General features: G+C 31.5%; 2 protein-coding genes across 4 annotated transcripts in view; one reads left to right on the top strand and one right to left on the bottom strand.

Moving 5' to 3' along the window:
• Positions 1-6,686, top strand: part of LOC108687244 (synaptotagmin-14) — an 8,425-nt gene extending 1,739 nt beyond the window's left edge. The window contains exons 2-9 of the mRNA XM_018192915.1: positions 207-504; positions 2,688-2,876; positions 3,164-3,301; positions 3,692-3,750; positions 3,861-4,040; positions 4,350-4,673; positions 5,323-5,676; positions 6,126-6,686. Coding sequence (XP_018048404.1) covers positions 471-504; positions 2,688-2,876; positions 3,164-3,301; positions 3,692-3,750; positions 3,861-4,040; positions 4,350-4,673; positions 5,323-5,676; positions 6,126-6,338 — 1,491 coding nt within the window. The 5' untranslated portion in view covers positions 207-470 and the 3' untranslated portion in view covers positions 6,339-6,686. The remainder of the gene's footprint in view (positions 1-206; positions 505-2,687; positions 2,877-3,163; positions 3,302-3,691; positions 3,751-3,860; positions 4,041-4,349; positions 4,674-5,322; positions 5,677-6,125) is intronic.
• A 2,516-nt stretch (positions 6,687-9,202) lies between these two features.
• On the bottom strand, positions 9,203-16,491 carry LOC108687236 (pre-mRNA-splicing factor ISY1 homolog). 3 transcript variants are annotated; one of them, XM_018192900.1, is made up of 6 exons: positions 16,391-16,491; positions 15,870-15,986; positions 15,759-15,781; positions 15,299-15,617; positions 13,122-13,491; positions 9,203-9,525 (listed from the first exon to the last, which is right to left on the bottom strand). In XM_018192900.1, exons 2-5 carry the CDS (start codon positions 15,870-15,872, stop codon positions 13,129-13,131), a joined length of 708 nt encoding a protein of 235 aa, XP_018048389.1. In that variant the 5' UTR covers positions 15,873-15,986; positions 16,391-16,491; the 3' UTR covers positions 9,203-9,525; positions 13,122-13,128. The 3 variants fall into 3 exon arrangements, with proteins under 3 accessions (XP_018048389.1, XP_018048388.1, XP_018048390.1); XM_018192899.1 differs by having other exon boundaries at positions 16,408-16,491; XM_018192901.1 differs by lacking the exon at positions 16,391-16,491 and adding an exon at positions 16,346-16,373.
• Positions 16,492-17,214: the final 723 nt, after the last annotated feature.

The raw sequence follows: 17,214 nt of genomic DNA, 5'->3' as shown, positions 1-17,214 counted from the left end.
ATACTTATATATATTAGAAATATTTAATCTATATATATATTTTAATAAAATATTTTGACTAAAGCTTTATATAAAATATGTATGAAATATCTGTATAACACAAAAAAAAACGAATATTAATAGATAAATATTTCTGATAAATATTTTATGCCGCTCCTGTCGCGCACACGCGCACGTCGAAGTGTAGAACGGGTAACGGGTTTCAGGGTTTCAGCGCAGCACGTCGCGTCGGTCCGAGCAACAGAGTGCCCCGTGTGTTGTGTACACCCCCGCCCACGTATTATTTGTGTGTGCGGCAGCCAGCCCACGCTTTCCTCGGTGATTCAACGGGGAAAGCAACCGCCTGCAACAGACCTCCTTTCCACGCGGACCACGCGGATGATGTATTCGCTAATCCGCGAGAAACAATCCCGGGCGCGTTATCGTGCCGCGTAAAGAGAAACCATCTTAATGCGACACTGCGGACGAGTATGATTCTGGCTGGATCAGACCACTTCTTGGCGGGTAAGTCCACTATCCGGCCGGACTCCCCGTGCTCCCTTTCGCCACAAGACAAGACAACTCCTCCACTGTACTAACTTGAAGTCAAACACATCATTTATTACACCTTGCGACAGCGATATGTTCGCGCGAGTTTCCTTCACGATTACGAAATAGAATAGAAATCGTCCACGTGAAAAATTGACAAACGCGCTACTCGAACGGCGGCCTCCTCTCTTCGTCTGTTTTTCCTTTCAGTTGGAAATCGGACCTCGAATCGATATTGTTAGCTTCTAATCATCCCTGGATCATCCTTTCGATATGCGCTTGACTTTTAAGATCGTAAGAAGATGAAAGAACAAAAAAAAAGGGTAATTTTCGAGCTCCATATCGGGAGTCCTTCACGATCTCTGCGCGAGCAGATTCCCAAAATGATTCCTCTTGAGCGATACGTTTTGGGGAGCGATGTTTGTCAACGACGAAAGGTTTCTGGAAAGTCTTTTTATTTATTCACGTTGAGATAAATCAATTGTGATTGGAAAGTTATGGAAGAATAATTGGAGGATCTGCCGGTCCTCTCGGAAGGCTTAAATTTTTTTTTTTTCTTTTCACCGCATCTCTCGTATCGCATTCTCGGGGGAAACATGCGTGTAACGCTGCGCAATCCTGTGTAATCCGCAGGTAGTTTGTCACAACTGGAGCGATAATAAATTATTCCAGGTCATTATAGGTACGGCGTAATATGTCGCGTTAACGCGCGTTCGATACAATGACCACGATACACTCCGATATTTACTCCGATATTTACCTAACATCCCAAGTTCAAGAGAGAAAATATAATATACGAATGATTTTTCGATTTTCCTAATTATAGTTTTCTGAGAAAAGAGTGAAAAACTTATATGGGAAAGACTGTTGGTCTCCTTCTTTTTGAGACTCTCTCTTTCTTTTTATTTAAATTATTTATTTTATTATTTAGGTTTATTAGTAGTTTATTAGCTTATCTTTCTTTGTTCTTATCTGTTTTTTATTTATGTTCTTTCGTGTTTATTTTGCTGCACTTTTTTCCTTTTTACTTATTGCTATACAGAACATTCTTTAAAAATAAAGTATAAAATAAATATAATAAATAATAATTTTGATTTTTTAATTTTTATTGTTTTTTTAAGAAACGAAAATTTGTACGAAAAAGATTCGGTTTACATTTTTGAGTTTATTTTATTTAAATTATTAATTTTATTTTAGTCCATTTTATTTAGTTTATTTTATTTAGTCCATTTTATTTTTATGTTTTTTTATTTATGTTCTTTTGAGTCCATTTTCCTGCACTTTTTCTTATATTGATTGTTGTATTGAACGATCTTTAATTAAAGTAATAAATATAATGATTTATGATTAAATAGTAATTTCGATTTTTCGATTTTAATATTTATTGTATTCTACTAATACTAAAGAACGTAATGGCAAGTGTTGCACTCTTATTGCCCTTTATTAGTTTCTCTATTTGGTTCATAGCATAATAATACATTAATTAAAACATAATTGTAACGAATCCATTAATAACTTCATTTCCATTAACAACTTCATCTTCAGCGTTGCAGTAATTAAAGAAAGAAACAAAAATTTTATGTTCTCTTGTTATATATTATTTTTATATTATTCATTATTGTAACAAATGAAAACGTTCTACATCTTGCAATATACTATATGGATCAAACTTTAAATCTATTCCTGATATTACACATTAATTTTAATTAATTAACTACGTGCAGTAAAATGAAAATGTCCTGCATTCGGAAAGCAAATAAGAAATAAGAATTTTAAATATAATGTGCTGATAATTGTATTGGGAACGGAGCAAGTACGATATTTTAATAAAAATAATATAAATGAAATAAGAACGCGGAATTGAATGCTCAATCAATTAAAATAAAATTAAAAGTCTATAAACCACGCTAGATGTTCGTTACTAAGTTATACTCCGAATATAAAATATTGTACAAAAAAAAAGATGTTTATTATTCAGAACTTTTTTTTTATATTTTATATTTAAAAAGTAATATATATTATGCCTCTAAAGAAAAAATTGTACGTATCTTTTAAGAAATTTTACATATTTAAAAAAAATTTTACGTATCCTTTAAAAAAATTTTATAAAAATTACGAAGTGATGTTGAATCCGATGGGAATTTCTCGATGTGTTTCAGTACCTGTGGAAGCGACTGCAGTTTTGGGTGCCGTTGCCGGTTTCGTAGTGCTCCTGCTAGCTCTCTTTCTTTACCTGTCCCGGAAGTGGTGCTTCACACCGCCCTCATCCACCACGCTCTTCGGTGGAGTCTGTGTGCCTCTCTGTGAGTCCACCAACAGCTCCACATCTCAAATCTCGAAAAACATAGGTACATGATCTTGGTTTACACCATGGATTCTAACTCCTGATCTCCTTGCAAATTTTTATTACTCCAAATATTCCAATTTATTTAAAATTTCACCCCTCTTTGCGATAATAGTTTTAAATCTGTCAAGTAAATCTACGAAGTAAAACATAAAGTTAGTTGATTTATAATATCACTCGTGGTGGAAGTATGATATCACTAGTTGTCAAATTTTTCTAGATTAGAATATATTCTTCGGTTCTTCGTGATAGGAATAATTTATAGTAATTAATATAATTTTTACTGTTTAGGCAAGGCATTTTCTTATTCGGATCCAGAAACAAGTTCCGATTCAGAGGAAGACGCTCTCCGACGATTAAATTCGCGTTCACTTCCTCCGCCGGATACGTTGACTATCCAAGCGGAGGACGGACCAACGACTATCTTAGGTGAGTAACAGTAACAAAATAGAATTCCTCAATATTTCTGCAAGTGTTTCCGATTCGGGCACAAAAATTTTGAAAAATTTGTATTGAAAAAAAGATTGTATTTAAAAAAAATAATTAATATTTTATATATTTGTAACACATATACATTACTGTATGATATAATGATATATTATTATATCGATCTTCATACCAGCGTAGTAATTGTGCAGAAAAGTATTATTTATTTATTCTCTGTAGTCCCTATACTTTGAACGTAATTTTTACAAAACTTCATTTTATGTCAGTATCCATATACACATCTATCGCATTGTTGTATTAACATTAAAAAGTGAGGATACTTTATGGATAGTTATAAAATATTTTTTTTTATCTGTTAATTATTGTTTGTAGATGCTGGGACCACTTCCAGTAGTTGCACTGAGGAACACTCTCCAGCAGATCAACAACAGGTGATTTCTCATTTCTTGTGTTTAAGAAAAATCTTAAAAGAATTTGAATTATAACAAAATTTTCAGAAACTTAGAAAGGATTTGCATTCAGCATGTTTCGTCTGTTTTAGTGCGTGGTGGAAGTTGGAGCTTCTAGCATTATACTCGATAATCGAGAGCAGGAGATACAAGTTGAGCAAAATGACTCTACGACCAATGACGTCATCACAACGATGGGTACAGTGGCTACCGAGGAAGTTGGTAGTCTGGAAGTCGCTTTCCTGTATGATGCTCCAATGCGTGAGATGACAGTTCGTATAATTAATGTTTAATTAATGTTTAATTATAAATTTAATATTTATTATTATGATCTTTTTTATTTTTGAATATTCATTTAAATAAAATAAAATTTGAATATAAAAATTTTGAAAATATATAATGAATTTTATCCAATATATATGTAATATATAATTTATATAATTTATTTATTATATATAATTTATTTATTATCTAAGAAATGTTATTTCTTATTTACTGTACTGTAAATAATGAATTTCTATATAATTTTTAAATTGTGTTGTTTAATTATGCGGTTATCAAATGGGATATTATTTTCCCAGGTTCATGTCTTACAAGGACGGAATTATCCTCCTGGCATTAATGGCAGTCAGGTACGATTAGTCTTGCTACCATCAAAAAAACAAAGACGTAAAACACGAGTTCGACAAGGGACATCTCCGCAATACATGGAGAGTTTTTTGCTTCCTCGTGTAAATCCAGAGGATGTAAATGCAATGGGAGTACGGCTCAGAGTATATCTGTGGGGTGGCAGAATGATGCGTCGGGAAAGATTGCTGGGCGAAGCCAGAGTGTCTTTCGATCACATTAATCTCCAATTGGAAACGACTCTGTGGTTAACTCTTCAACCCCCACTTTCTTCCTCGGTAAGTTTTTCTCAAAATCTGTACAATCATTATTAACAACGAGTCCAGCGTATATCTTTGAGTATCCTTGGATCCTGGAATTTTATGTATTCTCAAAAATTCTTGGAAAACTCCTGAAATTTCAGGACTGACCTGGGAGGGAATTTATCATTCTTTCATTCTAAAAAAGTCAGCGTAAAAAAAAAGAAATAATAGAAATATAAAAGTTGTGTTTGGACATAAATCCTTCTTTAAAAGTACAATAAGTTAATATACTTATAACCATAACAGAAAGCTTGAATTTAATAATATCTAAAATAGAAAATATATAGAATAGAAAAATCGTTGTATTGACGGAACGTTCATTTGATATTATTTATAAAGCAGTAAATATTGTTCCCAATTTGTTAGCGTTTTAATTCATTCGTATAGAATCCTATAGAACCTGAATACAAAGCACATAATATTGCACGAATCGATGAAAATTAATCGATGGATAAATCAAAATTTTTCTGGAATGTCTTGGAATTATCCTTGAATTGACTAGCCAGTTTTTTGCTGGACATCATGTATTAATTAAGTAAAAATATTATTACTGATATCTCTTTTAGTAATGCATACTTAGAAATAGTGTAATTTGCCAAGATGGAAATTGTGTTACACTTTCTAGGCACAGGATTGGGGAACTACCAGCAGTCTAACTCGTAGCGATTCCACGGGATCCCAACAGTCGGTCCAATCGTATGCTTCTCCGGCTATACCACCTTACGGCAGCAGCATGAAGGGGGGCAGTGTTGCTGAAATCCTAATCGGTTTGGCGTACAACGGCACGACAGGTCGCTTATCAGTTGAAATAATCAAGGGTTCCCATTTCCGTGGTGGAGGCGGAAATGATACGAAACCTCCTGATACTTACGTCAAATTGGCTCTTGTTGATACCAATAATCATGAAATGGGCCGATCTAAGACCGGTTTGAAACGTGCCCAACCGAATCCCCTCTATAAGGAGACTTTTATATTTCAGGTAGCTTTTTTTATAAAATCTCCGACTTTCTTATTTCTTGATCCTTTAACTGCGACGCGCTTTAAATGAAAATCATGATTTTTTTTACAATAACTACGAACTGATTCATGAAGGCATTTATTTATTCAGGTAGCAAAATGCTAAAGCATAACAAATTCAATCAACAAATTCACTATATAGAGACTCCTTTTCCAGAGCTTATTATAACTATATTACAAGTATATTACAACAGAAATATAGCAGAAGTGGAACATACTTTGCCATTATAATGTACGGCCTAGAATAACTTGTGTCATTTAATGGAAAGTATTCACATACTCTTGGCAAGTTCAATTAAATACATCTTTTACAAGCGATGTATATATACTGTTTACAGTTAAAGGATTAACAAAAGTTTCATAGTATTTAAAATATAATTATATTAAATAATAGTGGTTTTTCTTGAACAGGTTGCGTTGTTTCAATTGGGAGACGTGACACTCTACCTCTCTGTATACAATCGTCGACGAGGTGGAATGGGTAGGAAAGGGCGAGAAATGATCGGCTGGCTCTGTTTGGGTCTGAACAGCTCCGGATCTGAAGAGCTACAGCATTGGAACGACATGCGGACGGCGAGGCAACCGATACAAGTGCAACGCTGGCATTCGCTACTGCGTCCTTGAGGTGTCTTCGTGTGAGTGCCTCTAATGGATTCATTCTTGATGCAGTTATTCGAGCGCGAAACGATTTCACCGGTACTCGCCGAGGAGTAGCGGAAATAGATGGGCGTTTCTAGAAAAGAACAATTGTTCGCGGCAGGCTTTATCTTGAAAGAGATTTCAATTCTTTCTCCTCATCTTATGGAGACACACTGTGTACTGCCTGGTTGAAGAACGGAAGTCAATATTCCAATCGGTCTGTCAATTCCGAATCAGAGCACGAACAATACAAGAGAGTGTCCAGGTAGTATAAAAACGTTCTTAACTTCCGTGTCTACATAAATGAAGCAAATGACAAATATAATAATGACAACACACAAAATTCAAAAAAATGTCTTAAGGTTAGAACTCTGTTAGACAAATAGTAGTGTCTAAATGACGTTCTAAGTATCCAAGAGATGCCTCTGACTTTCAGTCGAATTTTAAATTGGAACTTTAGAAACTTGCCAAGCTTTTGTTTTGTTCGGGATGCTCTGTTTGGAATACTGTAAACTCTGAGTTACAAACTCTTGTCTAAATGTACCAAGTACATTTCCTTTTTGATACGCTAATGGGAGCAGTGTGGCTAGTCTTCGATGTTGAGGGTCCCGACGATCGCGTGATCGTTGTCCCGGCATTTATCGACGTTCCGGCCCAATTTCGTCGTACCTGTCCTGTCACATGGTACGATGCTCTCCGACTCGACATGTGCCTGAGCCAATCTGAATAATTTATTTTTTACTTTGTGCCTTTCACCCTTTTTATGCCGCGCACCACGCTAAATGGAGGATTGTCGTGAAATGTAAGCGGAATTTCAATGTCTGAAACGACGTTACTTCGAAAACTGAAATGGTTACATTTCTTGACTTCATAATTCATATTTTAAGCTGCAGGGTGGTTACGCGATAGAAGATCCGGGATTCTTCAATAGTTTTCAATGTACTCTGAGAATCCGAAAAATATTCTCGCGTGGATTGGGAAACGCTCTAGAAAAATTAACAGAGTTTTTCCTTAATTGTTAAAATGCAGGAAGAGCCAAAAGTTCCTGTGATTTAGTAAAAATATTGAAAATCGAGTCTCTCGATTTTATTTGTATCAAAGCCTAAAAAAAAGTTACTTAAATCTTCAGAGATTTAATAGAAAATTAAAGTTAAGTATTTCAATGTAGGAAACATGGTTGAAATGTTTCCTTAGAAAACAAAGTTTCTCTTATTTGAAAAATTTGAGAATTTGAGAAAATGTGATTCGTGTGTCCACCCTGAGGTAGGATAACATCGACACAATGAATTGTGTTACTATTGTAATGCTTGTTGTTTGTAGAGCTTGTGTATAGAACAACGGAATTGTCGATATACATTTTTAATGTTTGCTTTTTCAATTATAACAGCTATTCTAAGTAAATATAAATTAATACAATATCTCGAGATAGTAAACAGAACATTCGAGAGTGACCTCTTGTTCAACGTGAGATTGACAACGCAAGCTCTTTACAAGTTTCTTATTTATAAGTTTTTTCAATTTTTGAGATTAAAATCTTTTAGTTTTTCCTCTCTTCTGTATTAAATTCAAATGTAGAATATTCCTAAAATAAATCTACTTTTTTATAGAATATATTGTATTTTATTTTATGTATTTTATTTTAAAATGTGATTTTAAAGTGTGAATTTCTTTTTCCATATAATTTTCAATTAAAATTATTAAAACTATGAAAAAAATTAATTTTTCTATGTTAAAGAATTGAATATTCTAATTTGTACCGTTTTTCTATAATATATCAAATGAAAGTATTATCCATTGTAACCATATGTATCTCAACACAATATCGTTGTTCTTCAAATCATAAATCATTTCTACTATTTCGTCATTATGTCGATATTAACCTATCTTATCGTATATAATTGTATTCGATCCCGATATCCGATCTACTTGTGTTTATTCATATGAATCAATGTGGCGAATATCGGGCCCGTGTTCTCGCATGCATTTAACACTGAATATAGCCATCCGATTTTTCTTTATCGATTAATCTTATTACGCAGTTCAACAAAAAATATTCTCAGAAAAGGAAAATTTAAGGAAATTTTATATTTTTCTTTATATTTTTGTCATGTCAAAGTTAAGAAAATTAAGATCAATTTAATAAAAGAGAATTTTTTAGTAAAATTTGTTACAATTATCGAATATAACATGCTAAAAAAATTTTTCTCTTCAAAATTAAGGTAGCTTTTGCTAATTAATATATAGTTTTTGCTAATAATTTCACTGTAACAGTTAATGGTTATCCCAATATTTAATGGAAGTATTCTGGTTAAAAAAAATTCTCATATCTCTATTATTAAGATCTCATATCTAATATTATTAAGAATTTTCTATATTTTTAAATTTATAAAAATTTCTGAAAAGATACCTCTTAAACTTCTTCAAAATTTATCAGTTTTTTTCAGAAATTATAGAATGAGAAAGCTTATATTATTTCAGAATTCGCATATATAAAAAATTCATATAGAAAAAAACTAAAAGGCTGAAAATTCTAACAATAACTGAACGGATATACCATTTCAATATACCATTTCGGATGAACCATTTCAAACAAGTTACTCGCTATAACTATATGATATAAAATTTATTGAAATATTTTTTTTTACATTTTCGTGTTACACTTCACAGTTCACATATCTCAAAATTGACATGACAAAATATTATGGAGATAAGAAATATAATTTGAAAGAAAAGACTATGGGAATAATTACATTCTTACCTTTGGATTTGACAATTAAAATTAGTTTTTGTTGAACTGTGTTATTGTAACTTGGGCATGCATGAATGAAACGTAGATGTCTAGTAATAATGAACTTGAAAATGAATGAAAAATATCAATGATGAACTTAATCTACTGCTTAAATGATGACTTAAGCTTAAAATTAGAATCTGACACCAAGATTGATCACAAAAATAGTGAAAAAAAATTTATTACTATTGAATTGTTAATAAATTTATATTAACTGATATTACTGAACAAAATTTACACCACATGTTGTACTCGTTGAGGCGCTTATAAACAATATGTACAGCTACGCATTTATTTATACGCAATAGTTTTTTTTTATGACTACTTATCTGGTTTTCTAGCTTTTAATTTACAATTGATATCTCACGTTCCCTTCAGGTATGCCTGAAAAAGAAAGAATTTGGATGGATTAGCAGCAAATGTAATAGTAAGATAAGATTTAGGACACGGGCATTGGTGTCTTCAGATGGTTCGAGAATGGATTGATACATGCGAGAGCCGACACTGTCACCGCAATGTAACGGCGGTAGTGGTTTATAGAGAGATTTCTCGGATCGAGATGGGACACGAGACCAAAAGTTTGACAATTCAATGACGCACAATGACTCGCAAAACGCACTTCGTAAATGCAAATGTGATTGTAGAGTCGATATACTATAATTGAAATAGAAACATACACGATCACGAGTATGCTAGGAACATGGCATAACCTATGCGTAATATTAGAATTTTTGAGCAAGGGGTTCCATCGTCAATAGCTATATTAGAGGAACACAAAAGTAGAGGATACGATTAAAGCCGCGATAAATTTATGCCTACAATTAGATCATGAGAGAGAAACTGATTTAATATAAATTAATATAAAATATTATTGCCCAAAAATATTAAAAAACTATCATATTTTTTTTTTTTTTTTTTAAGATTTTTCGACTAATTAAATATACACTTCTTTTAGCAAATATTTGAGTTTTGCCTTTTTTATGTCTTTATAAATTTTAATATTATTATCTTATAATTAATATTATATTAAAGATTATTTCCATATAAGCATTGAAATTAAATGAAAAACAAATCTAGTTATATTTATGGAACTTTACTCACAAAAGAACGTTTATTTTAAATCGTTTTAAGTCAAATATAATTTTTTGAGCATTTTACATTAATAAAATTATTTAAATTATCGAATCATACATAGATATAAAATTTGGTTTATTAAGATGTATTAATTTTATATGCATTCTACCTTTATTTTGATTAATTCTTTATGCTTTACTATTGAAAATTGTAAAAAGTTTTCTTAATTATCTGAGAAGCGTGATTAGCAGTTTGATATTGTCATTATAGTATAAAGGCGCATAGTAATAATGTGGAAAGTAGCCTTAGACCAAAGGATCGTTAGGGGACCCCTAGATCAGCGGACAAAGCCAGCGACTGATTAATGGACAAACAGATGCTGTGAATCATTTAACGCTTGACTTTTTCAAGCCTCTAGTAGTAAATCTTCATCACGATTACATATTAATCCATGCTCGAACTATTTTATCATTTATATTTTAGGAATAAAATAATTGCAGGGACTCAGAAATCTCCTTTAAGACCCAAATAATTGTTTTGTCGTAATGTAAGCTCTCTCTTTTTATGTACAATATGTGCGCTAGATGTGCGTTGCGAAGAGAACTAATATTGCAAACAAGAATTTACAATATGAGAATTTAAAACATCTTAAGCATATAATGTTTGCGATTCTAACAAAATTATTTTGTTGTCTTTTATTTATAGATCCAATGATTAAACTAGTTTTTTCACAAAGCATGCAAATATCTTTACCTCCAATTTTGATGGCCATGGATATGTTGTGGAGCAGTTAAAAAAATGAGGGAGATAGTTTTATTAAAATTTTTATTTAAATTGTCTGTTTGCAGGTAAATTTAATTCTGAACATCAAAACTGTAAGATATGTAAAAAGATAACCGAGATGAATGGTATTTGCATCTTGTTATATCATCATAAATCATTTATATAGGATATTCGAAGGTCTCAAATTTGAAGAAACAAGAAATGATTATCATAATTCAAAAAATTAATTTTATGTCGTAGATAGACACGATTTCTTGTTTTGACAATACAGATGACTCACTTGCATTTTATTTTATATAGGAAGTCAGACATTGCTTTTTACTTAAATTGATCCTTGTTATTCTATATATAAAATAGTCACATAAAGTATTATTAATTTAGAAAGCAAACACATTAACAGTAATAATTTATTGGCGACTTAGATAGAATATTGGCATTTATTTGTATCTATTAAGCTTGTTTTGATATATGACATATTCTTAAAAATATAAGAATTTTTTTTATATTGAATACTCCTAAAAAAAGTGTGTGTGTGTGTGTGTGTGTTTTGGATCCTTTTCAACCTGATCAATAATGTTTTTGGCAATATTATTATTTTCCTTAAAAGATTTCCTACGTATTTTCTATAGTATAAACAAAACGGGCTAAATGGGAAAATCTCCTCAATCAGATATTTAAAATATACTACAGCTATATAAGTGTAGAATGGGTTAAAACGTCACCCCATTTAGCGTTAAATGTGTGTGTGTGTCCGTGCGTATGCGTGTGTGTTGTGTGTGTGAGATATGAGAATATCATGTGTATGTATATATATATATATATATATATAAAAGTATACGCGTAACACGATTTGTTTCGTGCATCGTTAGCTGATATTGTTAGAGAGTACTTCTGAGTCCTAGCGATACACTATAATGTACAGTCTGTTTATAAACGGCACGATGCTGAAGAGGTGATAAGCGTTTAAATATTTAAAATCAATTTATGATGTAGCGATTATATCAATCTCTCGATTTGAAGATTAATATTATTCGTTTTCTGTAACACGAACTGGAATTAGGGAATTTCAAGAATTTCAGTCAGCACCCGAGTGACATACATATGTTTAATTAGCAAGTAGTTTTTTAACTTTTACGTCTTTTACTCTTTCAAGTAAATAACGATGTAATGTAATTACGATAACGTTAATCTTGCCATATTTTTCACTTTGTGTGATACGCTGTTGGATATATAGGAAGCAACCAGACTAGTTCCAATTTACATTTTTACTACAAAGGGATCATCAGGAGGATCCTCTTTGAGAACGCGGATAAATTTTCACGAAAAATATCTTTTTTTTTTTTTTTTAAGCAAGATTATTGTTTCTTATATTTAACACTCGGAGATTAATGATTACGGAAGTTACGGTTAGTTACAAAAGTGGGCTGTGAACTCGTTGAATACATCATTAAACTTTATATTAGTTACCATTCTTTATTTGTAATCTTTGCAACTGAAGCGAAATTGTTCTGAGAACGATTAAGATCTTTATAAATATGAAGTAAACATTTTCCTGTTTTTAAATCCATTCTAAAGTTTTACGATCATGTTGATTAGGTAGAAGTTATTCGTTAATAGATGTTTGCTATATCGAGAAGATAAAAGAGCCAAGGTCAAATTGAAGAACACACGATATACTTTGCAACATTCCAACGATACATTTGCGAAAATGAGAACGTGCGATATCTAGATTTCTTACAAAATAACGTATGCCGTACCTACTCTGTTATTTTATTTTATTGGAATAACCATTTCTCCGTTGCGAAAAACATTGAAATAATAACGAATAATAACGAAGAAGTCATATATCGCGATGATTATAAACAGACTATTCTTGGATTTTTATCTATATTTTCATCTACGGCACCCGTTTCTCTTGATAAGCATTCGAGTTTGAATGTCTACTGCACAAACTAATTATTATCTTAATCAATGTTATTACATGCTTATAAATTAATAATAATTATTATATTCATCGCGTTTTATAAAAATGTATTCTAATATATAATTAAACTAATAATAAATTTATCAATAGTATCGCAATCGATAGTCCAGTCTGTACAATTTCAAACACAATGTCGCACCTGAACTTCAATCTAGTCCGTACTTTTCCAACAGCTCTTTCTTCTTTCTAACTAGTAAAGCCTCCTGAATATCCTGCTGCGAAGGAATCAATTTTTGTGCCGTTGTCTCAATCTCGACTTCCGGTTCCTTTTCGTGAGCTACCCATTCGTTAACGCACTTTTCTCTCGCTTCTTGTTCGGCCTTCTGTTCCAATGGTATCAGAATACCATCGTCGTCGTCCATATAGCCATAATAGTCCGCGTCGATATCCTTCATCAATTCTGCGCGAGTTTTACGAGGCGGCGGTGGTGGCTCCTGCTCAAATAATTCTCTAACACCCGGTAATTCTTTAGCAGCTCCGAAATACTTGTAACCTCGATTACCGGGAACCTGTAATTTCATCGGGATACATAAATATTTAATACATTTTTGGATGTTTACTGCCTTGAACTCTAATTTATTTCGAAGTATGTAAGAGGAGATCGGTGTGACACTATTGAAAAATAAATAATTTTTAAACATTTTAAAATTATGGATTATTGAAGAAATAAAAAAGCTGTAGACTTGTGGTACTTTTTTTAAGTACACGTTGAAGGTATAAAATATGCAAAATGAAAGAAAAAATAATCTTAATATATATCATATAAAGATTAGATGTTTGTTTTCCCCTGTATTTAGATCCATTTTTGGAATGCCAACGTTTCGTGAATCAACTTGCAATCCACTTCATCGGGGTGAAGAACAACTTGATACTAAGCTCAGTTTTCGACGCAATGAATGTTTGTATTAATGTCCTATTAAACTGTTTTAGTAAACATTCTTGAAAGATGCATAATACCACAAAACTTTTTTATGCCCTCGTAATCAAAACCGAGAAATCTTCGAGAGAGTACGATTTGTTTGTTAATTTCATACGCATTTTGTATGAGTGGACAAGAATTAATATATCGTGGTTCACAATTGTCATAATTTATCACCAATTTAAATCCAAATCCGCAAATACTTGATTCAGAGAAAGTCACATTTTTATTACATATTTTGCACTTCACTAATATTGCAAAAACATCGTCAAAAAATTGATAATATGATAACCATGCATTGCATTTACCGGTATTTACCTTCCGCGTAACAACTTTTTAGTTTTTTCGCGGATACACTTGTAAAAGCAGTTTCGCATTTGAATTGATGACGATTAAGCGATTTCGATCTTTTTTTCAGTTTACTTGCGCGTCCTTGAACTCTTTCTATTAATTTTTTTCGGCTCTCCATATTTGAAACTGATATTCTAAACAAAATTTCGCAAAATAAAACTATGACATGAATATCAGATGACTGATTAACGGTTTTTCAGCTTTATACTTAAAATGCGTTAGAAAGAAGCAGAATACACAATATTATTATTCTGCTAGAATGAAACCTGCCTCCTAGACAGCACACAATTATTTATAAAACATTTATAAATATTTATAAAGCTTATTTTAAATATTTTGTAAATATTTTTGTGATCTTAGATTACTAGATAGATCATAAACATTTATTATAAATATTAGGAATATTTATTGTAAATTTTGTAGTAAATGCTATGGAAATACTTAAATAAGATATTATAATTCAAATAAAAAAATCAGAAATATTTATTTACATTTATCATAAATATTATTAAATATTTAGTCTATCTTTTAATAAAATATAATATTTCGAATAAAGCTCTATATAAAATATGTATAAAATATTTATACAACATTTAAAAAAATGAGTAATAACAAATATTTATTATAAATATTCTGTGCTGTTTGAATTTATAGGCGGTTTTGTGTGTGTGCGTGTGTGCGTGTGCGTGTGTGTGTGTGTGTGTGTGTACGTCCGCTGGGCTTTGTAACTCGAAAACTAATTTGAATTTATACTTAGGGCCTTTTGTTCTTTATTCTACTAAGCTATTAAGCTTCGAACTATTTTCTAAAGCAAAAAAAAATTGTTTTTAATTTTTTATAAATTTTACACGAGTTTGACCTCTTAAAAAAACCTTCTCTAATTTTATTCTCTATTTTATATATGTAGAATTTTGAAAATACCTTGAAAAAAAATCCGAAAATTCTCAGGGAACTTTTTATAAGATTTCAGTAAATATCCTAATAAACATTTAATCAAACTTCTGACATTCTGTAAATATTATAAAAAATATTGTCTATAACTTTACCTCACGTCCCTCGTGATCCAACATGCGAGGCCCGACTCTAGAGTAATCAGGTCCACCAAGCTCCTTTATTTGTGCTTCCCAATGTCGCTTCTCTCTGAGCAGCTTATTAATCTCGTCATTTAGATCACGAATACGGAATTCTCCAAGCCCAGCATTTTGAATCTGGGCGACTTTCTTTGCAATCTCTCTAATTATTTGCATTCGCCATTTCTCTGCTTTACGTAAGTCTCTACATTCTGAAGCCAAATAAGGCCTCCGTTCCTGTTCTTTCCTTATTCCTTCGTTGTTTTGTGCTGCTCTCCAACGAGCAAGCGTTGTCCTAAAAATATCAACATTAAATACATTAATTATATCAATATGATAATATTGATTTTAATATTTTAATTAGTCAGATTAAACTTCTCACAGTAAATGTGTATAATAGGTTTACGGGACAGATGATGTTACAAACCATACTTACATAGCCTTCTCTGCATTTCGCGCCTAAGAAAAAACAAAGCGTTTATTAATGAAGTAAAAAAATATCTAGTAAAATATATAATAAGATGTAATATATATTACAGATACTTACCATCTTTTATTTACCAGCTTTTATATAAACTGTTGTTTAAACATTAATTATTCATAAGTATGTATCACTATTGACATGATTGATTGCTCCCAGATTGATTAGTATTTAACAATAACACTACAAGTGAAAACAAAATGCAGCCTTGTAACTAATTATTATATTTTAACAAACGTGATTTTAATGATTTATAGTAGTGTATATATATATATATATATATATATATAGGATTTTTTTCAACTCAATGTTTTTAAAATATTATCATCATCTTATTATTTTATTCTAACAATCATAGAAAAATATGTTTTCATACAACATATTGCATTTTTATTGATATTTATATATATATATATATATGTATTATGATAATATTAATTATTAAAATTATCGTGTTTTTGCAGATTTCAAGTAAAAAATTAATTATCTGAAATATCTAAATTATATTATCTGCAGATATTTTGTGAGGTTATGTTATGTACACAGAACAGAGAATTATATCAAGTAGTGTTCCATCAGAAAAAAACCTGAGAGAGGACAAAACCTGTAATCGCAAAATGCTGCCGTGCACTACTGTCCTCTGACAAATTGGATGTAAATTACGTAGCAATGTCCACTTCTCTTATGTACATCGTCCAAAAAGGGATAGTTTACATCCACTTTGTCAGAGGGCAGTAGTACGCGCAGCATTTTGCGGTTACAGATTTTGAGCCATCATGTCCTCTCTCAGGTTTCTCTCTGGTTTCATAATTATACACATTGAAGACTAACATTAAGGACTACTAAATACATGAAATTATTTGTTTTTCTTTTTTTTTGTGAATTTTCGATCCTCAAGATCGCAATGTACTACATAAAATTATTTGAAAAACTGGCAAGATTAACATGTAACTCTACATTTAAGACCTCATGTGATGAATGCCTGAAGCTGTATTGAAAGTGCACTCAGGTGCACAGTTTGCGAGGGTAAATATGAAATATATTGTTCTCATTTAATTTCGGTTTTCCTGTAATTTTGTACATTTGTGTATTTTTATTTGTAAACTTTATTTTGAGAAGGAAAATCGAAATGATAGCGTTATATATTTATTTACGTTTTATCTGAATAAATATTTTTTCTTTATTCCATAGCGTTTCGCTTATTAATTTCATGTTTTTATTGTCATTTCTTTAATTAATTTTTCTTTTTTCTAGATATCTAATTTTTCTAATAAATAACGAAACATCATTACCGAGTTAAAATTACACACACACACACACACACACACACACACACACACACACACACACATACACACACACATGCGCGCACACACACACGCGCACGCACGCACGCACGCACGCACGCACG

Source organism: Atta colombica, unplaced genomic scaffold (genome assembly GCF_001594045.1).
Source record: "Atta colombica isolate Treedump-2 unplaced genomic scaffold, Acol1.0 scaffold203, whole genome shotgun sequence".
Lineage (NCBI taxonomy): Eukaryota > Metazoa > Arthropoda > Insecta > Hymenoptera > Formicidae > Atta > Atta colombica.
The sequence above is the reverse complement of the archived record's forward strand: the minus strand, read 5'-3'. Positions and strand labels throughout refer to the sequence as shown.

Excerpts from the sequence above, each read along its gene's own strand:
- LOC108687236 (XM_018192900.1), bottom strand. Across the intron at positions 15,618-15,758 it reads CGAAATGCAGAGAAGGCTAT|GACAACGCTTGCTCGTTGGA; the intron begins GTAAGTATGGTT and ends TGATATTTTTAG. Across the intron at positions 13,492-15,298 it reads TGGATCACGAGGGACGTGAG|GTTCCCGGTAATCGAGGTTA; the intron begins GTAAAGTTATAG and ends ATGAAATTACAG.